The sequence below is a fragment of the Electrophorus electricus genome, chromosome 16 (genome assembly GCF_041902795.1).
Source record: "Electrophorus electricus isolate QZ-2024a chromosome 16, ASM4190279v1, whole genome shotgun sequence".
Lineage (NCBI taxonomy): Eukaryota > Metazoa > Chordata > Actinopteri > Gymnotiformes > Gymnotidae > Electrophorus > Electrophorus electricus.
The window spans coordinates 12175493-12200146 of NC_137512.1; the positions used below are offsets into that span (position 1 = coordinate 12175493).

General features: G+C 36.9%; 1 protein-coding gene across 6 annotated transcripts; it reads left to right on the forward strand.

The window, feature by feature from the left end:
* Positions 1–585: 585 nt before the first annotated feature.
* Positions 586–23849, forward strand: uvssa (UV-stimulated scaffold protein A). 6 transcript variants are annotated; one of them, XM_027008650.3, is made up of 14 exons: positions 586–760; positions 1962–2119; positions 2247–2577; positions 2726–2867; positions 2983–3330; positions 4834–4943; positions 5225–5353; positions 13184–13286; positions 18742–18997; positions 19263–19400; positions 19985–20168; positions 20332–20443; positions 22686–22860; positions 23047–23849. In XM_027008650.3, the coding sequence occupies exons 2-14, from the start codon at positions 2010–2012 to the stop codon at positions 23138–23140; spliced, it is 2232 nt and encodes a 743-aa protein (XP_026864451.2). In that variant the 5' UTR covers positions 586–760; positions 1962–2009; the 3' UTR covers positions 23141–23849. The 6 variants fall into 6 exon arrangements, with proteins under 6 accessions (XP_026864451.2, XP_081555110.1, XP_026864452.2 ...); XM_081698984.1 differs by having other exon boundaries at positions 18796–18997; XM_027008651.3 differs by having other exon boundaries at positions 1980–2119.
* Positions 23850–24654: the final 805 nt, after the last annotated feature.

A 24654-nucleotide genomic window follows, 5' to 3' on the forward strand; every position in this document is an offset into this window, starting at 1 on the left:
AAGCATCCTCACACCATAGTCTATGGATCACCAAGGTGGCATTAAAATTTCAGGCTGTATCACCCTCTGATTAAATAAACCAAACTGAATTAAGATTTTTGACTGATTTCTGTTATGGAACAGGAAAGAGGCACAAAGCGCAGCAATGGCCGAAGTCATAGGTCCCACAAAACAAGAATGGTTATGCATAGACCTCACAATCTTAAACTGGCAACCACACACACATTTACAGGCTACACAACCAAAATGACAAAAATGCCCTGTTGTCAAAATATTGTCAAAATTAATACTTTTTATGTGTTTTAGTAATGGTGCTAGGATAATTTCAGCCAATTTAGCATTATCTTGACTACTATGTTCTATAAACAAAATACCTAAAATTCGGAGGTTTCCTTTAATTAATTAACTAATCAGTACAGGTAAATAGTATATTAACATACTTTGTCTTGCTTAAAATTCACCCCGTCGCTTAATTCGATTTATTTTCCTTTTTTTGTACGACCATTTACATGTTTCCCGTGCTGTCTCTTATTTTGACGGAAAGGTCATATGACCTTCCAGCAACTGTTGCTAATTTCTCGGAGCTAGCTCTTCATTGTCAGTCCATGATCGCGTCATTTGGGCGTACAGAACTACACTTCGAAGCAATGTTTCCAAACGCGTCGCGCTTCGGAGGCATGACACGTCAGTATCGAGCGTCCCATACCTACGTATTTTTTGTTGTGAAATGATCCAATTATAAGTCTACTGGTTGTACACGGTAAGTCTGTATGCACGTTCAGGTTAGATAGCTAATTAACTAGCTAACTAAACTAACCTCGCTAACTATCTAGCTATATTTGAGGTTTTGAGTCCTGTTACTTCGCCAGTCATTTTGCTATTTCTCGCGAAACTATCTTGTCGCTATCAAACCTAGCTAGCTAATGTATCCGTACAAAGGCTACAATACTCACGTACCTGTGGACTGGTGTTCAGTGTAGGGAAAAGGTAGCTAAATGGCTATCCTACCTAGCTAGCTAAGTTGGCGTACCTCTTTCAACTGCCTATCCTTTTAACGCTAACCGGCTGGCCATCTTGAGATTGCATAGGTATATATGGGTAATTATAGCTAGCTAGCGGTTAATCACAGTGTGGTGCTTAACTTGTAGAATCAGAAAACCCACCACTGGTAAATCGGCTAAAGCTGAAGTCGTGACATTTTAATTAGCTAGGTTAGCTGACCTACCCTAGCGGCGTCCCTCTGCATCAGCACATATTAACCTAACCTAGCTATTGCAACTAGACTTTTTTCTGTTTCTCTTCACATTTGACTCAGATAAAATGTAAGAGGAGGGCCAGTCGAAAAAGCGCAAAGACATATGAGTGGAAGAATTAAGTTTTATTCACCAGATAGGACAAACTTATTTGCTTGATGGCTAATGTCACGAGTGTAGATTTGCCCAAAAGGTTGCCGGACACAATCATTCATGCATCCAATATCCAAGGACACTTATAATCCAGGATGTTAATTGTGCTTTTAAAAATGTAGAGATGAAAGCTGCATTAAAGCATCAAAATTATTTTTACGAGATTTTTTAGAAAAGGCGAAAAATATACTGAAGCTTCTTTTTTGGTAGCCATCCAGTGTGCACACAGAAAATATTCACAGTTAAGTTAAGGTGGCCGCTGCCAGCGCCTTTTCCAGAGGCTTTAAACAAAGATGAAATAAATTAAAATAAAGCTAAAAAATTGTCAAGTTTTTTTAATTGCTTAGATCTAACATTTTTGCTGGTAGCGCTTTGATTCAAATTTCAAAATGCGAGCTTATTCTTACAATGTTAACCATTTTTAAAAATAAGAGATTCATTTAAAGATAACTGTGCTGGAGTATTTTGATGTTCACCATCAGCTAAACACTAGCTAGCTATTTTAGAAAGCCAGAATCTTAGCTATGAATCATAAGTGCTCTCTTCTCGTTAAAGTCTTTTTGTAACTGACAGTTGGAGGGGCTCCCACATTTGCAGAACAGAATGGATCAAAAAAAGCGTGATAGGCTGTCAGAGCTGGTGGAGGAGTTGACCACCTCTGGAGAACCCCAGCTCAATCAAGTGAAAATGAAGGAAGTGAAAAAGATATGCAAGTATGATTTGCTTTTGACTTTCACATATTCCACATGGTCACAAATTTGATGAATATTGGAATATTGTATATACTGTTGTATATTTAGTCATTTTTAAATGATGTGCTTAATTCTTTCAATGCTGCAGACTTTCCAGTGACTACATTAACCACTACTATCATCTCATCATGACCCAGCTGAACCAAGATCATGCAGAGATTCGCCTCTCAGCTTTCCAGATGGCTACTGAGCTTTTCAGCCGTTCCCATCACTTCCGCGTCCTCCTGGTGACTAACCTCCAAGAGTTCCTGGAGCTCACAGTGGAGACGGATGTTGAGCAGCCACTGCCCCCACCAAAAGAGGTGGCCAGAAAGCTTAAGACCCATGCCATCCAGACTGTCCAGGCATGGCAGGCCACTTATGGAGAGGCCTATAAGAAGCTGGCTTTAGGTTATCATTTCCTCAAACAGGTTAAAAAGGTAGAGATTCATAAAGACCTTTCTTGCACAGCTGATGAAAGACCTCTGTTTGAAACACTCTGTTAACTTACTATGTTGCAATTTTTACTACGTGTGTGTGTGTGTGCGTGCATGCGTGCGTGTGTGAGAAATGTTAAATCTTCCTCAGGTAGATTTTCAAGACGTTGAAGCTAGAACATTGGCTGAGCGGAAGAGGCAGGAGGAGAAACGGCAGAGATTAGAAAAAATTTATAATGAGAAGTTTGAAAAGGCCAAGCAGGAGATGGAGGGTATATGTTGTGAAGCCCAAGGCAAAATTTAGCAAAAAATAATCTCAGATATGTTTAGATAAGTGCATCATTATATTTGGCATGACTTAATATTTGATCAAAAATCTAGAATTGTGTGGGGATACCTTTTTCACAGAAATGGCTGCTGAGATGGAAGAATCCTTGACGCAGATGAACAGTTGCATGGCATTGCTTGTGCCAGACACCTTTGACCTCTTCAGTGTCGAGCCAACAGTGGGCAGTGAGAGACTTACCTTTTACTCTGGACCAGAGAGGGATGCTAGTATCTGGGATGAACAGCCTTGTTGCAGCAAAGACTTGAGTAGAGGAGCAGATGGGAGGATGACAGAGGCAACCAAAGATGAAGAGGATGAAGACAGTGCTGTCGAAGAGGATGACACTGATGCTGCAGACAAGGTCACATTTATACGCAACACTGGGCTGATGTCTCACAGCTATCGGCTGGATCTCAGTATTTCCACAGGTCAGTTAGGATGTTCAGATCAAGAATTTTTATTCCTGTATGTGATTCCAGACAGTCCAACATTACAGTTTAACTGTAAAATTAATCATATGCAGAGCCAGATTTTAACCAAAATGCTTGTCAGTATGAGCAAAAAGCAAACTTCTGAGTAGAGCTTCAAAGGAAAGCCTGAGAAATAATGTGATCTTTATCCCCCTCCCGCCCCATGTAAGCATACTTCCTAGTTCAAAAACGATATATAAAGCCTTTTACACATGGCTGTGTTTGTGCATGTGTGTGCGTATGCATGTGCAATCATCACCTACAGGTCAGGAGAAAGAAAATAAATTAACAAAACAATACAAATAATCGATACGAAGAAAACGGACCCATGTTCAACAGCAACAAATAATCCATATTCTTATTATGGCCAGGATACAATGTTGCTAAGGCTAAATCCAAAACGCATTTCTCTGAAGTAACAGCCATAACCTGTCGCGTTCTATGATGCACTGTGGAATAACTTCATTTGCCATGGATCATAGAGCTGGGATATTTATTTAGCTACATTATAGTGCATGGCCATAGGGTAGTTAGGATCATGAGTGATGAGTGTTATTCAGACAGTATATCCCTAAATCTCCTTTTTTGTACCACTACATGAATTCTTCATACTAAAAAAGTGATATTGCAATTAGCAGATGTATTTAAATGAAAATAGTTACCAGAAAGAGCATCCACAAGAGAGTCCTCTAACAGAGCAATGATTAAAAGTGCCACATTTACCATTGCTTTTGTGTCTTGGCAGCCATGTGTCTGCACTATGTGGCATTACAACAGAAACCTGAATCACAGCAATGAACTTTTCATGGCCCCTCAACAAATATTTTTCTTTATAGGAAACTAAAGTATTGTCCGTGAAACCCTGAGCAATGTTAATATTTCTTCTAGCACTTGGAGACCAAAAAAAAAAAAAAAAAATGGAGCCAGAGGTAAATGCCATAAATGTCTTAAACACTAGATAAATGAGCATGAAATGCTGGAAGTTATCTTCAGCAGATATTACAGATTCAGAACATGAAAGTTATGACAAAATTAATTACTATTGTGACTTTCCAAGATGAGCCTTTTTAGCACAAAAGCACTGATTATCGTAAACTAAGCTATAGAAAATTGACATTTAGGTTTTTCTCTCCACTTAAAGTATTGATTAAAATGTGGGCACACTTGCTCAAAGGGCAGGCTGAAGACCAGTTATTCTGAATTGTTTAGTTCACCCTTGGACAGCTTGAGACTCATTTAAAGACACTGATGGAACAATGAATATTTATTTATTTGGACTCACCTTTTAAATACATTTTAAAAATACTGCTTCAAAACTGTATTAGGGAAAATTCTGTATTCTAATGATATCCAATCTAATTTACAACTGAATGTTCGCTCATTTTCTAAAGTTTGCTCATTCATTATTTCATTCATTAAATTGGTGAATGATGATCATATCCTAATCTTGCCATATATCAGATTTGAAAGTGAAGGAGACTGAGGAGAATGAGGCTGTATTGAACACCATGAGAGACCTGCACAGACTTATCACTACCAGATACCTCCCTATGGTTCAGTCCTGGATCCAGGTACACAGTGGTCATGATTCGATCTTAATAATCAAATGCCAAATGGCTTTTCATTTGAATGTCCAAATGTCTGCTTTAATATAGCTGCTGGAGGAATAAATAAATAAATAAATAAATAAATAAATGTTGACTATATATATATATATATATATATATATATATATATATATATATATATATATATATATATATATATATATATATCAATATCACACACGCACGAACGAACATCTAATTTTTTTTTTAACAAGCTCTTTTATTCAACTGGACTTGATCTCTAGATTTTTACCAAGGTTGGTGTAGAGGAACAGCTGATGAGGCAGGCCATTAGCCTCAAGAAAGCTCTTGAGAAGGCTTTAAGGAAACACAGAGATCTTAACGTAGATTACAAGAAAAGACAGAGGAAAGTGGTGAGTATCTTTTATATATATTCCTTTTGTCACCCAGTGTGTAAACATAACATAATCTTTTTATTTTTAATGCACACATGTGAATAGCTTAAAATATACTTATTGGCTGGGAGTTAGTTCTCTGGGTTGCTTCAAATCAATTGGTTTTAAGGAGTTCACCAGTGGAGGGCACCATTTCACAACATATGAAAGATGGGTCAAAGTTTTCATGGAGTTTGGGGGAGTATTATTAATGGAACGGAATGTTGTGGTGTAGATTACTCTGTAGGGCATGCCACTTCACTGCAATTATTATTATTATTATTATTATTTTTTAAATTTTTTTTATTTTTATTTTTTTTACAAAAACCCAACAGTAATTACTCTAAAATAACATAATGGTTGTTTTTCCGCATAGTAAAGAAAATTAGATTTGATTTGTCGGAGGAAGCTGAAATGTACTGCCCCTATAAACCGCATAACATGTATATTGGCTCATAAATTCTGGAAATTTTGAAATGCTATAGACTGAAAGTATGACATTTTCTCTGGGGACAGCATCTAAAGGCATTATATAAAACAGAAATTTTAAGCACATACTTGCCATTATAACTTCAGATTGATTTAAAGAAAATTGTGATAAAATTAATAGTTGAACATCTTGTGAATGTACTGGTAAAGCTACCAATGTGCAGTGTGTCAGCCGATCAGGCTGTTGCCTAGGTTAGGAGACATGGCTCAGCTGCAATCGAGATCGCCACAGATCAGGGGCAGAATGGGGACACCTAGCAGTTAGGAGACGCATCATTATGACATGTGGTGTCCGCTTTTAACTGGGCAAAAAAAAGCCATCCAAACGGAGGCAAGTGACATTGACAAAGCGCTTTAGCACACCCTGTAAAGGTTTATCACTGTCGGCAGCCATTTCCAATGCAAAAAGCCAGCACTTTGTGATAAAGCAACAACTTGGAGCCCTTTATCATAATTAGTTTTCTTTTTCTGCCTTTAAAAGCATTCTATTGCTTTAGTTGCTTTATCATGGCTCTGTTGTGGATAAAATTTCTCTTTTTTTTTTTTTTCCCCTAATTTCGTATGCTCCCGTCAACTGTTAGGAAAAGGTAAAAGATTATGTATTTTGCTTTCTCTTTATGTGTGATTAAATTAGATACACAGCAATCAGCCGAGTTCTGATTTTATAAACTTCATTACATGTAGGTGTTTTTTTCCCCATAAAAGTTTGGAATAAAAAACAATATTTAAATAATTTAGAATTGCAAAACAAATATTCTAGGGAGTTACATTTTAACCAATCAGTAAAAAGATGTGAATTTGATGTTTCAATTTTCCATAAAGCTTTGGCATCAGGTCCTCTTATCTTGTACAGCAGATAAATTTACATGGTTTAAAATATCAGGAAATGTCTTTTTAAATATATATGGGTATGACATTATGAAATGATGCCTTAAGGCTGATTGAGAAATCTGTGGACTTGCCATTGTTAGAATTTAACTTAATTTAACTTTTTTTTTGTAGTTTCTTGTTTTACTATTCCTGTTACTATGTTCATTCAGTTTTGGATTTGAATTCTTTAGAGGAATCATGCAGGCAACATAATAGGGGGGAAATGAAAATTTGTTTAAATATTATGGAGGATGAAAAGTAAAAATGCATCAATAAACAGTTGCTTTGAGAGTAGATACACTATGTAGAAAGAATTTCAAAGATGCAAGGGGTAGTGTTTTGTTTTTTGTTTTTAATGAAATTTGAGATTCATTAATGTTGAAGTCAAATGAACATGGCATATAAATGTGTTACCCCTAACCTCAGCAGAGCTGACCAGAGCAGACAACCCATCCAGCTTTCCTGAGATAAGGTGTAACACAGCTTCAGTCACAGGTGGTTAGCTAGAGTCAGTGTTTGGTAGTATTTAGATTTGTGCATTTTTTTAAAAAAAAGTGATGTTCCCAGTTTTAGTGTGCTAAAGAGTGTTTTAGTGTGTTTAACCTGTTTGAGAGAGAAACTGCATATCTAGAAATATTTAGTATCACTTCAGTAATTTAAACAACCTGAGTGTGTCATATTTGACACAACCATGAGCAAGACTACCCAAAACAAACATATGGACCTCATTCTGAGTTATTGGAGCACTATCAAGAGGGGCGCACATGTTCATCTTTCTAAGGTTCTCGTTTCATGAGATATCTCCATGTTTTATATTTGCATCAATGCATTTGAGTAAAAGGAAAAGTGAATGTTGCTGTATTTAAAGTCAGGTAGGCCTGGTCTTGTGTGGATGTGATACTTTTTGAAGATGTTAAACCAAGTAAAAAATATTTAAAAAGCATTATATTTTATTTTTGAAACGGCAGCAAACCTGATGCAGATGCACAAAGTTTAGACATTTTACCATGTGTCCTCCATTTAATTATTGGTCACAGGGTTTTTTTGTTAAACACCCTGAATTTGTAGAGCACACACCTATTCGACTTCCCAAACGAGGAGCATGCTTACCATGCAGCCAGGGGGAATATTGCATTGTTTACACTGATAAGGCATCTTATCAGGACGTTGAGGAAGAGCAATAATTGATGTGTCTCAGTGTGTGTTTTTCCCCATTGGCAAACTTGAGATAAGCCATGTCTATCTAGGTTTCTTTTTGTCATTCCAGACATATCAAGGTTTTCTTATAATGTTTGCAGTGCTTGTTGCAGGGATTCCTATGCAAGTTGGCTGTAAAGTGCATGCAATTTATTTTTATATATACATGCATCATCTCAACTGGCTCATTTTAAAATGTTATGGTCATCCAAAAAAATTAAGCATCTGTTTTTACTTGAATATTACCCTGTCCTTGTATCTCTTCCAATTAAGTTTTTTTTTTTTAATTTTTTTATTGAGTATTCATTTTTCTATACTTCATTTAAGTAACAATATAATTCTAATGACACAATTTTAGTAATTGTAGTATAATTATTCTTCACTTTCACCCACTTTTTAAATTGTAGTTCATTTAGTTTTTAACTGTCTTTAATTTTCTTATTGCTGTTAAGCAACTTGCTAAATGCTCTTGGTGTTTAAATGCTTAATTGTTTTAATTTTTACTCTAAGGTTTTATGAAAGTAGAAAACAGATTTCAGCTTTCTCTATCAAATGCATATCTGACCTGAATTTAACCACATGGAAAACCAGTGGGTCGCTGGTTGCTTTTACCCCATTTACCCCAATCCTCCAGACAGCATCAGTCTTCTGAGAGGGCCTGCTTACACTGTGGTAAATGAAGTGATCTCCTTCCATCATTTACCCTTTATCTGCATATCACACATTTTCAGTAACTATCAAAGCATCACTACCATCAAATCATCACTACTCCTTACTCACTATTAGAAACAATAAAACCAGCAGATGACAATTTTTAGTTGCAGGCTAATATTTGAAGTATTTAACCAATTAAACAAAATTTTGCATATTGAGAGCAGTGATTTTTATGTATCTTTCTTTTTTTGATGGACAAGTTTGTGTCCGTGTGTGTGTGTGTGTGTGTGTGTGTGTGTGTGTGTGTGTGTGAGAAATATAATTGATCATGAAGCATACTTTTTCCACATGAGTTTATTTACCAGAATAGGCTTCAAAGTTGTCTGTACTGCATTAATGCACTGCAATAGCAAGACATTTTGTGGCAATCACAATTGTTAAACTTGCCACTACAAATAATGGAGGGCAACTTATTGAGTTGTTTTGTTTTTTGTTTTTTTTCCCCCCCTCTGGGCAGCCCAGTGCACTGCCGCATTTCTCAGAGCATTTCATTCTGTTGAGTGGTCAGCAGGCCTGCCAGTCCATACACCTAAGTTATTGGCTTGCTTTAATAATTTGCAAGACCTTCCCAGTAAGAGTAGATTAGCATATAAATAGCAGATGCACATAGGACCATCACAGCTGAGTACATTTAATTTTTAGTTTATAAGATTGAATGGGTTTTTAAACACACAGCCATCAAACTTACCCAAAGACAAATGAAGTTGAGAGTTCGGTTGTCCAGGACTACCTCCTCATCTCATTTTTTTAAATGCATGCCAGACTTGTTTAAAGACATGCGCCAGCAGGTGCTTCCCTGGGCACAAAGTAATTGAGATTGCTTACAGAGTTAATTAGACCATACAAAATATATTAGAGGGCATGTGGAATGCTTTAGCCCTCTTGGAATGTGTTTTTTGTCCTCATAAGTGGAGGATATTTAACTGCAACCTCATTATCTACTCTCCCTGCCAAGGAGACGGAGGTTGACACAGCCACTGCACAATCAATAGAGTTCAGTGCAAATGTCTTTAAGGGGTTTGCTCAGAGGAGCACATGCAGTGCTTATTACAGACCTTTATTCAAATATGGTCTGTTCTGTAAGTGCTAATCATTTTTAAATGCTGTGAGATGACATCACATTGCTATTACAGTCAGCTAATAGAATTTCAATTCAGTTTTTTTATATTAAGTCTAAAAGCTAAAACTCAGCAGTCGTTCATGTCTAGATGTTCTTTTTACACCTATGTTACACCTATTGAAGGATATCAGCTTATGCCCCAACACAGTCTATTTGCAAGCACTATGACTTGAAAAATACTGCTTAAAATTAAGTATCTGTAAAAGTGTTGGCACACTTCATAGCTTAGTATGCTGGTCAAATTGTTTTTTCACAACAGAGTAATAGCCATTTGTTTCTCTTAAACTCTCAATGGATTTTACAAGAGAAATGAAATATTGCTTATTTCATGCAAGTTATAGATGCAACCAACTGAATGGTGGTGTGTGGGGTTTTTTTTGTTTGTTTGTTTGTTTGTTTTTTGTTTTTTTAATGCAAAGGAGGCATTAAAAGGGGGTACCATATGTTATCCCGGTCTGTGTCAGCAAAACGCCACCATAGGTCTTCTTTACCACTCATTCTTCTATACAAGACTTACAATGCTGCCATCATGAATTGGTAGTGGAGATTTTATCACAGCAAAATTAAAGTGAATTAAAAATAAAATAATGTTAGCCTGTCAGGTATTTCAGTTGTGTTGGTAATCCTTTTCTACCGCTTTATCTATCAAAGTAAAATAACTGAATTAGATTAAAGAAGGCGACACTTATAAACAAAATGGCAATCTCCTTTTCTGCGACTGCTGGCGGCAAGGAATGGAAAAACTTTTGGTGGTTGGAATAATCTTATAAAGGCCTATTTCTAAGTTTAGGTAGTTCACACTACAGTAAAGATATTTCAGGTAGGATGCCCTCTTTTTTTTATTTTGCTTGCAAATTCCTTATGCCATTGAATGCTAGTGAACTTTTTTTTCTGTCAGAACATTTTAAAAATTTTGAAAGAAATAAAACATATGAATTATGCGTAGCTAATAACAGGTAAATTCTTAAATGCCAGTCACAAAATAAAACCAATGTTTACTTTGTGCCCAAAATAAGTACAGCAGTGACTTTCTCTGAAGTATACCTCATGTTTCCATTTAAACCTTCTCATTAATATAGAGCATAAATTACTCATGTCTGCAGTTCTGTTTAAAGTGAAGCTAGGTCTTGGCTTGTTTTTCTCTCTAGCCCTAGTAAAAGTACAGCTATCACAGTGCACTAGTGTGCCTCATCCACTGCCACCACAAGAAATTCAGACCTCATCCAAAGACACTTTATACCCTAATCTGAAATTGTCAACACATCCAGTCTGCAGTAATGGAATACGTAGGGGGTGGGGGGAGCAAAAGAATAAAAAGGAATAGGCAAAGTGGGCTTTGATCACCCTTTATTGCCTGATATAGAGGTAATCATGAAGGCAATTAAGCAGAATAAATGGGGGGAAAAAAGCACTCTGGGAGCTGCACCTCCTGAAATGCCCTCGAAAAGGAAGGGCGCACACATTATGTATACCATTTTATGAAAATGACCCCCATATTTAAAAACTGGCATTCTGTTATGCATTGTAGCGCAGGGGCACTGTTAAGCACCTTTTGAGTAAATTAAAAGGCATAAATCCTGTTTAGCACTGATGCGGATGCCTCCCTAACCTCGGGGTCTCGTACTGAGTGGAGTGGAGGAGAAAAAACCTTGGGTTGCTTTTCACCTATCATAAATTCCGGCCTGGGGATTTTCTACACACACACACACACACACACACACACACACACACACATATATATATATATATATATATATATATATATATATATATATATATATATATACACACAATATGGCATGGCCTGGCAGTTCATTGTTATTCTGTGTAGATTGATGTTGGTCATTTACCTTGCTGAGGAAGGTAAGTGCTCCTGTCATTCCTGAAGAGCATAATTGGGAGGTTCCACAGGTCAGCACCAGTGACAGTTTTCTCTTTTGATTAGTGTTGGAGTGATAAAACTTACAGGTGAGGTGATGGATGAGCATGTGCAGGCTCCAGGCAGTAGTTGTGGGGGAGGAGGTCAGCACAGTGGCGCTCACCTGCCACTTTAAGAATCTAGGAGACCACCATTTGCACCAAGACTTAATTTAAACTCCAGAAAATATTTTAGCTTGATTTTTGCCCTTGTCTTGATGTGTTGACACTTAAATTTGTTTATTTAAATTTCACATGCAGAAAAATCAGTCTATTTATTTTTGCTGAATGATAAGCACATGTGCTGGCCAGTAATATAGCTTTCTTTGTCATACATTTTTGCCTTTTGATTATAAAGAGTGGGTTTAGGAGAATGTTAATCCATTGAAACCTCTGCAGAGAGCTTTGAAACTAGAAGCCACAACAGGCTTACAACAAAGAGCTACAACAGTCATAGTCTTACATACAGGATCTGCTTTGGATCGACTCTTGGATGGCCTTATCCGCTGTCTGGTGTTAGGTTGATCTCCTTTAAGTGATTGTCAGATGCTAACTGAGAGCTCAGATTTAGGGGTGAGAACCCTCATATCACCCAGTGGGCTCGCTTTTCTCTGACCAGGCTCCACACAGCTGTTATCAGACACACCTACACCTGGCTAGCAGAGATTGAGATAACCCAGTATTACCAACATATCTATCAATCTCTGTTCCACTTTTTTTTCCCCTCATTCCTGCTCTGACTCTCATTAAGGTGGCTAAAACTCCAGTTTAGATTTTTTAGGTTAGATGTCTCTAATCTTTTTTTACTGTCTTCAGATAGCTGTTCCAAGGTTTCAATTTTTGTCTTGGTTATCATGTTAATATTTTAAAATGTGACAGTCACTGTTATAAATTGTCTTTTCAAAATTGCAGTATAAAGATTAGGTTGTGGTGAAATAAGTCTGAGCTTTTGGTCCCTAATTTGCCTAATAATGAGCACTGTTTTATGCAGCCACAAGTAGATGGGACAATGGTCATATGGACTACCACTAGGGGAAAAAAATTGGATGTGGTCAACTGGAAATTCTATTACGAGTTTGAATTAAAATGTAAAGAGGCCTGCCGTTACTGCACAGTTTGCCATTCAGGGTGCTGTAAATCTCTGGAATATCCTGAGGCCACATCTTGGCCTATTTGAGTGTTAATCAGAAAGAAAAGGCAACTAAGGTTCCAAGCCTTGTGTCTGCTGTATGCAGACAAATATTTGCACTCTTGAAGAATGGAATACATCATTTAATTGTACTTGCTCCTGTTTGTGTTCGAGTTTTTGCATTTTTGTCTCTTACATTCTTATTTGCCTTAATTGTCCCTTACATTCTTGTTTGGGGATAAAATAGTCCAGAATGGGAATATCATGTTTAGCTAACAGAGTTCAGATAAAAGGCCTTTTTTTGTTTGTAATTTTTAAAACAAAATTCATGCATGCACTTTATATTTACTTTTCCTCTCTCATCCTAACCTAGATTAAGGCTGGAGATGATGATGATGACGATGATGATTTTGAAGAGGTGCCCGAAAAGGAAGGTTATGAGCCACATATCCCTGAGCATCTGAGGCCAGAATATGGTGAGTTGGTGCTGATGCCCACATACCTGCACTGAGATTTAACACTTTTTAGACAACAATAAGGGATCTTACCCAAAAGAAAGCCTTGTGACGAATCTTGTTTAATTATAGAGATGGACATCAAAACACAATGGAAGTATTATATACAATATACAGTTCCTTCCAGAAGATTTTAAACTTTAAATTAAGCAATCTCAATGTTTCACATCCGATGCTAAAGCAAATAACAGATTTGAAGCTTTGAACTTAGTTTATTCAGTTTGTTGCTACTTGCATTTGTTCACTTTATTTTAGATAGTTGTCTGTATTAATTGTCTTATTTTTAATTTTCTATAAATCTGTTCAGGCCAGTGAAATGTGAAGCAGCTAGAGTTGAGGCAAATACTCTGAAACAAGCATATGTGGCTGCAGCAGCATTGCTTAGCCAAACAGCTTTGTAAAAAGCTTATGTGCATATGGATTTTCAGAAATGCTCTGTCATCTGAATCTCAAATTATATTTCTTTTCTTACCATTTAAAATGAGCGTTTTGAGTTCATGAAACTGAAGTCTACAGTTTATTCGTTTTTATCTTTCATATCTTTGGAAGATTTAAATTTAAGGTGGAATTAAACATTTGAATAAGAGTCTGTTAAGGTGGAAAGAAAGTTTGAGCAAGAAGCCAGCTACATTATTGTGCTTCATTCAGAATTGGTAGCTAAAGAGCAGTTGGATACCATCAAATAAACAATCCTTTACATACAAGTCCCTAACTAAAGTCAAAATGGTTTTTCTTTTGGTTTTGGTCAAATTGGTAGGTTTTTTAATGTGTTCGGTAGCCATAATGTATGACCAACCGGGCAGTGCCCTATAAACCATCATGCATGGGCCTTGTTTGAAGTTAATAAAACTTTTCTGCTTTGCCGAATCACACTTTTTTACTTTATTTAATCTCCTATGCATCTGAAATTTTAATTTTCATGTTAAAATTCTGACTGGTGAGTATGTCTTAAGACTCACTGCAGTAGGTTGTGGTTTTTGAACTTGATATTTTCCACTGTAAATGTTCATGCCTGCTGGTTGTCCAAGCATAGCGAGCATTCTATTTAGTGTGGTTACATATTGACAATTGTGCAAAAAAAACATTGGGGTGAAGAAAATGACTTTATTGCTGCTGCTGATTAATTACTTTGAGGGGGACTTTTACATATAACTTTTAACTTTATAGCACCTTTCATACATAAAAATGCAACTCAACATAAATATATGTAAAACAATGAACAACAAATAAGAACTTAAAGAGGAAAAAAAAGAATAATGGAGAATGACCATGAAAACAAAACTGAATAAGATTTAAATAAATACAGGAATAATAAGTATTGGATAACCGGATACAAATTTAAATAAAACTGCTTTCAACAGTTTCTTTAAAGTAGTAACAATAGGTTTTTGATGAATATGAATTGGTCAAACATTTCAAATTTTAGGAGCATAAAAAACAGAAGGCTGCTTCACCAGTTTTTTTGTGCTTCATCCTGGGAACATTCAATAAAGCAGCACTTGATCTCAAAACATGATTTGGAATATATTCTGTAAGGCATTTTGAAATGTATATAGGTGGTAATCTGTTGTGACATTTACAAATCAGTAAAAAAAAATTTAAAGCCAGTTACAAATGAAATAGGTAACCAATGTAACGCTTATGGGTGTTGACGCTCAGTGGTAAATGTCTAGTAATCGGAAGGTTACCACTTCAAGCTCCACCACTGCCAAGTCCACACTGTTGGGCCCCTGAGCAAGGCCTTTAACCCTCAATTGCTCAAGATGTATTCAGTCATAATTGCACGTAGTTTTGGATAAATGTGTCTGCTAAATTCCATAAATGAGCAAAGTAGTTTTAGTTCAATATGAGATTTAAAAGTTTAAAGTTGAGTCTAAAATTGTCAATGTTTTCTTGTCTGAACTGTTACAATTATTGTTACCACGATAAGATTGGTGATTTCTACTTCTTTATTGACAATACCTTTACAAAAACACCATGGATCATATACCCTTAAAAACACAGTTTTACCAAGCAAGTTACAAATCCCATCCATAACCAAGTACCTACATTAGATCTAGCTAGTTATTTTACATGGCTTGAATTTAAACATATATGAAAGTATAGATGCTGCAGTCTCAGATCACTGTTCTGTGTTATAGCATTAAGCATGAGCGAAGCACCTGAATGATAGAGAAACTGTTTTATGTTTTGATGTTATTACAAACGAATTTCAAACTTATCATTCTTAATCAAAATATAAAAATATTTGGACAGTCCCTCCTAATTGTTTATTTGAGATGTTTCTGCCACTCCAATTGCTAATGTTTATGAAATCAAGTACATAACTATAGTCTTCATAGTCAAATATTGACAATAGGATAGCTTATCCTGAAGAACTCAGTGACTTTAACTGTGGAACAGTCATGAGGTTCCACCTTTGCTATAAGTCAGTGCAAGACATTTATGCCGTTCTAGATCTGCGCCAGTCAACTTTAAGTGCTACTATTGTGAAATGGAAGCATCCAAAAGGAACAGCAGCTCAGCACACAAAGCAGTAGACAACACAAACTCAGTGTGGGTCTGTATAGTGTTGAAACATGTAGCACATAAAAATCATCTATCCTGTGTTGCATCACTCAACAGTGATGGTTTCCATTGCCAAACAGCTGAACACAGGCCTAAGATCACTATGTGAAACACCAAGATTTGGCTTGAGTGGTGAACATGCCACTACTTTACTCTGGAGCAGTGGAAATTTTCTCTGACGGATGAACCTGGGTTTGGTGGATGCTAGAAAATGCTGCCTGTCGTAATGCATAGTACCAACAGTAAAGTTTGGTGAAGAGATCATGGTCTGGGGCTCCTTTTCAGGATTTGAGCCTCTGAGGTGCAGTGAAGAATAAGGTTGATGCTACAGCATACAAAGACTTTTTATACAATAATATGCTTCAAACTTTGTAGTAATATGGGGAAAACACTTTCCTGTTCCAGAATGACTGCCCCAGTAGTCAAATTAAGGTCCAGTGGCCTGCACAGAGCCCTTACTTCAACCTTATTGAACACCTTTTAGGATGAATTTGGAACATTGATTGCAAGCAAAGATGTTTTGTTCTCGTATCTTTAGAATGAATGGGCACAAATTCCAACAAACCCAATCCATATATTTGTGGAAAGCCTTCCCAGAAGAGTGAAGGCTGTTATAGCTACAATGGGGGTGCCAGCTCCATTTTGAATAATTTTTTAATGGGATGTCTTCAGCAAGCTTTTATAGGTATAGTGGTCTGGTGTCCACATACTTTTGGTAAGAATATCAATTTTCCTGTTTGTTTATGTTTTTTTCCTGTTTAAGATCTATTCATTTGTGAAACGACAACCATATTGATAAAAAAAAATGCATGCAGAAAGAAAGTTGGTCAGACAAGATAAATACCAAATATTTGACACAAAATCTGCAATCTGTGGCTAATTTAGGTAAATACTATACTTTGTGAAATTGGACACTGAAGGACACATGTATAATTAATAATGACTACTTAGAAGGTTATAAGAACTGTTTGAATAGTTCTCTTTCCTGTCGATATCTGTTCATAACCCTTCCTGATTATAAACATAATGAGTGTTGCACCACCCACATGTACTTGTCTTATTTGCTACATAATCTGCTCACTGTCTCTGCAGCGTTATTAACTAAAGACTCATTAGGCTGTAATTTCCATGGAGCCTGGCTTCTTTGATTAGGAAAGTATGTAATGATCAGCGTGCTGGCCATGCCAAATTAACAATGCAGCGGTGTTAATGAGCTCCCATTAGGCCAGTGTTGTAATTTACAATGTCCACCTGCCCCTCCTGTGAGAGGGGAAGGGGTGAGGGCATTAAACCTCAAAGAGCATCTGTCCTCCTCACACAGCCAGGCAGGTCTATTCCACACTGAGCATCACACTAATGAATTAAACTCTGTACTTACTCTGATCCGCTATCTGCGGAAGAGTGTGCTATACAGTAATTGAGCTCTTAAACTGTTTTCAGGGATTAATGATTAAACTTCAATAATTTGGTCTTTGTGCAGGAGGAATGTTTTAAAAACTATTAAAGAAAGTATAGGTAAAACCAGTGCCACAATGTTTCCTGATTGAATGTGCCTGTTGAAATCACTACATATCGGGTTCAGGCATTTGCAGATCAAAACAGTAACTGGAAAAAGTTATTTAGACATATCTTAAAATGTAATGCAAAAATAACATTTGGATTCACCAATGATAGTGCAAGTTAGTGCAATGTCTGTGCAAGTTATAATTTTAGCTAATTTTCCTTTTCTGGAAAACATTTCTTTCATAAGGAAAGCATTTTTCCTTTTCCTCTCTGCTCCTTTCGCTGCTGATTTTTTAAATCTATTCCTTTGTCCTAGCACTCCTGTCAGGACGTTATCTCTTTCTCAAATTTACATTTTAATTATAAGGCCTGCTGAACTCAGGAAAATCAATAATGCCACCATTGGCAGCTCAACTCTGTGTCTACTGCTGGCCCTCTCCATTTCCTTTATTGATTTATCTCTTTAGCACCTGCAACTTTATTGCTTCAGACAAATACCTACCATTTTGGTCAATTTGAACAGAAGAAGAAAGTGTTTGGCGTATTTCATGATGGTGTGGACCAGAGGTCAAGTATGAAGCAAAAGAGTGAAAGAGACTGGATTAACTGTACAATTAACCTGAACCTGGTCAGGATAGCAAATACCTTTGTCACATTTAGCCCCATACCTCAGACTACCGTGTGTAAATTGTTTACAGTCACCATGAGGAGTGTTTTGGACTGTGTCTCCATGTTCAGCTCTGTGTTCAATTTAACTAAGATTATTAGTTATACTGTAAGATAAATGTAGTAGTCTGCACTTGTCATTCAAGTGGATGAGGGATCCTTTCCTCTTGAAAGCTGCGGGCTGTTCTGTGAGCCCTGCCTCACACCCGGTCATATGGTTCATAACTCACACTTGGACTAGTCAGGTGTCCCATAATGTTTTAATATAGCCTCACTCTAGGGATTTGGGGCAGGATGTAGGTTTGGACTCAGTCTTGGATTTCAGTGTCACTTAAGCTTATCTTAAGCCCATGCATGCCCTGTTAGACCCTTAGCCCACCCAATAAGACATACCAGTAATGTTGCTGATGTTCACATGGAGTCTTCTCTTTGATATGATTCCATTTTTTGTTCTGGTTAGTGAAAAATATTTCTACATAAAATGAACAATTCAGTATCTACACTAACACATTTGGCTTCCATATACGCTGTCTGTATTTTGCATGTAATTTCTCAAAAGGAGAAGCTTTACATTTTTCTTTAAAAATAAATACACAGTCAACAAATATTTGGTGCCAAATGGTCTTAAATCCTCTTGGGTAATGAGCTCACCAGAGGCATTCTAACTTAATTCTGTCAGGTCTTGATCCATTACCTTCTACATCCACCTCTGTGGCCAAATCAAACCCATCAGAGCCTTTGGTCAGAGCTGTAGCTCCACCTGTGGCCTCCACTCTCACCCGACTGAAGAAAAAACTACGTGATGAAGAGCAGGACCCCACATCTGCAGCTGCTACTCTGCGGATCTTAAAAGAGAGACTGTCGTCTGCACCATCTACAAGCAAACCGATATGTAATGTGGGTCAGGATCAAGAGGAAAAAAATGACTGCATGGGGTAAATGATTCACCTGTTTTCATTAGCTTCTAAAAGGTTTGCCACTACAATTAAATTTTTGGTGTATGTCATAAATTTATATTGGGAATTCTTCCAGTGATGCTATTTTGTGAAACTAAATTTAGCAATTAAAATGCTTTAGATATTGGCTTATTTAAATGCAAAACTGTATTTTAAAGGTACAGAATCTTTCAAAGTCACTCAAACAGAAATGCTTGTGAGGTTCAGCTCTTCCTTACCTTTTGTCCCTATCTGATTGTTTCAGGGTATCCAAAGACGCTGCTGCCCCTACTGTGAGCCGCAGTGAACAGACCGAGGAGAAAGAGAAAGCCCCCATCATTCCCTTTGGTGTGGACCTCTACTACTGGGGGGAGGAGCAACCCATAGCAGGGAAGATCATAAAGTAAAGTAATAGTCTCACATTTAAACTTACCCACAGCAGAGCCGTGAGAAGAATTTTCTCGCGTCTTTCCTAAAACTTTTATCCTGTTTGCCTTTTGTTGAGACTGTTAGAAAGTTCAAAAGTAGATGACGGGCCATTCAGAAATGTTTTTTTTAAATTTGGGTCTGCTTCTACCATTGCAGCAATCATCTTCCTCTACTTGAGGCACAGTAGTATAGAATTTGATAAAGTCAAGGTCGTCAGTAATGCGTAGTGGCCACTAGAGAGCACTATTGTTCAGATTTCAAATAAATCCCAATAAAGCCAAATTAAAGAAAGTACTGTTGTGCAGACACAAAGTACTTGAAATATTTTTCAGTAGCTGAACTTTGTAATGGATATTTTAGGATAGTTTACACTATTTGGAGAGGAAAAAAAACCTTTTAATATTTGTTATTTAGCAGTGAGGACACAAGCAAGGAAACCCTTGGTATGTTTCTTTAAAGATAGAAAAACTGAATCCTAGTTATCAAACATGATAAAGTTCATTAGAACTTTGGCATTCTCTCTGAGAGTGGAACTCTATTGTCAACTCTGGTTCTTAGGTACACCTCTCAGCACCAGTTCTGGGTACCTCATGAGGTGGAGGAAGAGGTGGAGAATGAAGACCTGTCTGCCCAGATGAAGTCCAGACACATCACCTTTGCTGGTTGTTTCCAACCGGTGGAACACAAGTGCAAAGCCCTGATGCCCAATGGGTCGCTTTGTGAGCGCCAAGACAGAGTCAAGGTAAGTGCTGGAGATGGAATTCAAATACCTCTCTGATACTTCTGCTTGATCTTGCAAAACATGTAGTCATTCAGAACAGGTTGTTTGGACACAGTTAATTATTAATTTATTCGTCCATCTGTCTGTGTCCATTCATTCACTTAATCGTTCATGCCTTTCTAAGTGTCCATTCCATGGGCTCATCATCCCTCGCGATGAACTCGGGAGACCGGTTAACCTAGAAGACGCTGCTCGTCTGGGGAAGGAGGAGATGAAACGCAGGGAGGAGCAGCCAGGTACAACTCAAATATAAATGAAGTTCAGTTTTTCTGTCAGCAAACAACTAATTGTGAATACAATTCTTGCAGCACTTTCAAAATAGTTGTGAATGTCTTGAGCAAATCAAACTATAAGCCAAAAAAACAGACATTATTTTGCATGAAAAAAAGAGTTGAATTACATTTACCTTGTTGCTTTCTATAAAATGCATATTAGTTCTCAATACATTTTGTTGGTTCAGTTGAGAGAGCTATTGTCCTCAAACTGGTAGGCAACTGAATTTGCCTAGATCACTTTTCTGGTGTTTTCAAATCCTCCAGGCCAAATTCTAAGCATCCATTACCACCGGTCCTTCCTCATGGCGCACACTGAGCAGATCCCAGACAAATCACAGGTCAATGGAGGGAGTACCTACTCCTGGGGAAGATGAACTGATGAAATCCCAGTCATCATCAATACCCTGATAATAGGATGGCCAGCATCTCACTCTGTCCCTCTTTCTTTCCCTCAGACACTTGCTCTCTTTCTCGCTTTCGCAGAGTTAGGTGCTAAAAGCCAATTAAGTGTCTGCTCCATTCTGTCAGTGGAGCATCAGATGTGCTTTTCTCTGACCACACTGACTTGTTAACAAACAGGTATCTGAGGCAGCTGACTGTAGAAGCCTGCTAACCACTGGCTTGTGAAATAGCATCTTTTGTAACTAAGTGCGGTATCGATCCCCCAACCCCGACTCCATCATGCCCTCTGGCTGTCTGCATGCTAGTTGTCACGGTAACCATGGGGCACCCCACCTGAACTCATGTGCTGCCAGTATGTTTGCCATGCTAGTGGAGGTCCATCAGTTTCCTGATTGGCCCAATGCTCCCCTGCTGGGCCATTGATTTCTGCTCTGATTCTTTTAAACAGTCACCTTTAGGTGCCACCAGATCTCTGTGTCATTTCTTTATGTGCAATGGAGGCATAGCCAACTTTTTTTATTTGTAACTTAACAATTTGACCGTGCTCTGGATGGATGCATTAGAAAAAAATAGTACTTGTGATGATATGGGAGATGAGTCATTGAATGTGTTTAATGTACATCCCCTATCTAACTTCTTACCTTAACTTATAACCTTTCAACTGTAAATTGCTTCTCAACAATGATATTTGTTAAGACAAGTAGGTATAAATTGCTGTACTTTGATAAGACCTAGTGATGATACACTAAGGTGATGTTCATGGGATGTCCATCCTGTGGAGTGTCTGGGAGGGTGGAGGGAAAGAGCAGCCTATTTTGTGCAATATGGTTGATTTAAACCACCAAGACAAAGTTAAAGGGATGCTGAAAAATATATAATTTGTAAACTTATCATTGATTGGGCCAGTACTGATAACACTTAAGTTTGCAAATCACTTTTTTTTTTCTTGGTAATTTCAGGCATCTCCAATCATAAGTGTTTTGTGGTTATTTTAATGAATCAGCATTACTTAGTAATTTTGTCAATGTAAGCTCATCTAATGTCACCTTTAAGTTTCATCAATGTAATATTAGTATATCGTTAGGCATATTGCAGTGGTGATGGGTAGTAATATCACAGTTTAGTATTTGGTCCACATTGTGCAGCCATAGGCAAAAGAGATATCAATGTGATTCTCATAAAATCAGTATCAAAATACACAAATGTACATTTTACTCTTCATTAATTTTCTTAAGAAAATGAGACTACACTGAACAGTGGCCAAGTAGTACCATGGATATTTGATTGGTACCACAAATGAGATAACAAGATGCAGGTAACAGCTGCAATTGTGCATGTGTGCGTTTAAGTATGTCCAGGGTTCTAGACTACCTAACACAGCTGAAGGGGACATGAAGTGTTGACAGAGAAGTGAACCCTTCTGGACTTCAGTCATAATTTAAGAAGCCTCTCATCTTCACACAAGCATGCCCTCCCCCCAGACATTGAGAAATCAAATATCAACAAACAAAATCAATACTTCTGGAAGACTAAGACCTTTATTATTAAATAATTAGCATGTGTGGTATCCTATTTCTAATGCAACTTATTTTCACTCATGAAATTGTATATAGCTGTGCATCAGTGCAACTTTTAATTAAATAACTCTTTACCTACTCTCTTTCAAGAAAATGTTAATTACATTAAACCTTTCGGATTTCTTGTTTTACCTAGATTATACTAATAATACTGGAATAAATTACTATCAGTGACCTACCAACTTTTTTTCCCCCTCTCCCCCACACCTTTTTTTCTCTCTAAGATTGGTGGGATCCGGAGTTCATGAAAGAGATTGAGGCAGCTACAGGCGAGGATCTGGGTTCCTCAAAAACCTATGGAAAAGGAAAGGGAAAGAAGAGGAAACACCACAACCTCACAGACTTGAAACAAACTACTAACACTTCTCGCTTGAGGCTAGAAAAGAAAGTCTTCAATAAGTGAGCAACTGTTCAATTTCTCCCTGCTGAAATCATGGGTACTGAAAAGTAAAATATTTTATGTGCACTTATAAATTACAGTCGATAGAAGGTGCAAATCTACTTTGTTTAAGTGATGAGCAACAAAGGCCCTATGGTAAATGGTCAGCCATGTTAAAAAAATTAAACCTTTCTTTCTTCCCCAAGGAGTTCCATGAGACGAATAGCAGAAGTCATGAACAAAATGGACAAGAAGAAACATGAGAAATTTGCAAACCAGTTTAACTACGCATTGAAATAACTCTCAACATGATCTTAAAATATCCTCAGCAATGAAGTTGGTTTGACATTAAATGTCTGCATTTTAATCTCAACTAAATAAAATTCCATGAGCCTACAATTTGCCACATATTTTTTTAAAATTTGGGAGGTGAATGTTTTTATAATTCTTAGTAAAATTTTACAATCAAATATGTGTGTAAAATCATAAATGAATCAAGATTCATTTATGATTTTACACACGTCATATTTGATAGTAAAATTTTGTCCTTAGTATGTGATGTTTGATAATAAAATTGCAATAATGGTTGCCATTTCCCCATACAAGACCTTTTTTTTCTGTTAAAATATGCATGCCCTGTGAGTGGGAGCAATTGAATGTGCATTATAGAAAAACTAGTTTTGTATTTTTTTTAAAAACTATATTCATAGCTCTGTGGATAAATGCTCTTCAGTGTAACTGTACTAGAATTTTAGGATGTTTCATATGAGTACCAGTTTGGAAAATGCGTAACACTTGCTTAAGACGCTCACCTTTTCCAAATCAATGCTAATTCTGTGTTAATTTTCATTTATGTTTAAGTACCAGAACTACAGATTTTCTGATAGCTCATATTTTGTTACATTAGAACATTTGGTTCTGATCTGGGCAATTTAAAGCGGTTGATCTTAATACCATTTTGATGTTGGTCTACGTTTCCAACAATTAAAAAAATTCTTATTCAAAGAAAGTTTACGTGTCTAATTGAACTCTTGGGAGCAAAACAATATATTGAGTCGATCAGTGTTTTAAAGAGGCTTCTTAAAGAAGTTTAAGAACCAGTTCGACAAATATTTCGAATGACTTAACCATTACTTAATTTAATTTTGAATTATTGCATACGTACGTCTACATAAATATGTAAGAGCTAAGTGCAGCGGTTTGGTTGGATAATTGGACTCCACTGACCAAATGTTCGCGAACTCATTTGTACTGTTTTCCGCAGGCCTAAAAAAGCCCAAGGAAATGCGTCGTAAACATCTGAGTGTGATACCTTTATGAAAAAACATTCGTAAAATAAAGGAAATGTAGGTCATTAGAAAATACATTTAAAAACTTACATTTTGAGGAAGCTACTGGGTTTGCTTCGCTTTGTGTTGACGTGCTCTTTAAAGATATTTTAAGAAAGGCTCTTTTCGGTGTTTAAATATCTAAATCATTTAGTCTTTAGGAGGTTAGGGGGGTTGTAAGTATTTTTTGTTAATCTACAATGGGAGCAAGTTAATGTAGTATATTGGTATATTTAAAAAGGAAATATAAAAACGAAGTCCTAAATGTTGCAAACGTGTTGAACATTTTAACTCATTTTGATAGGTTGTGGGTAGGTTACTAAATTAGATGCGTCAAGATTGGTTTTAATGATGGTGTGATTGTGTTGAAATGTCAGCAGTAGTCTGAAACTCAAATTCGTTTTACAATCTGTGAGCAGTGTCAATATCTTAACCCTAAGTACTATTTTTGTTTAAAGTCATAGAGAACACACAATCGTACTTAAA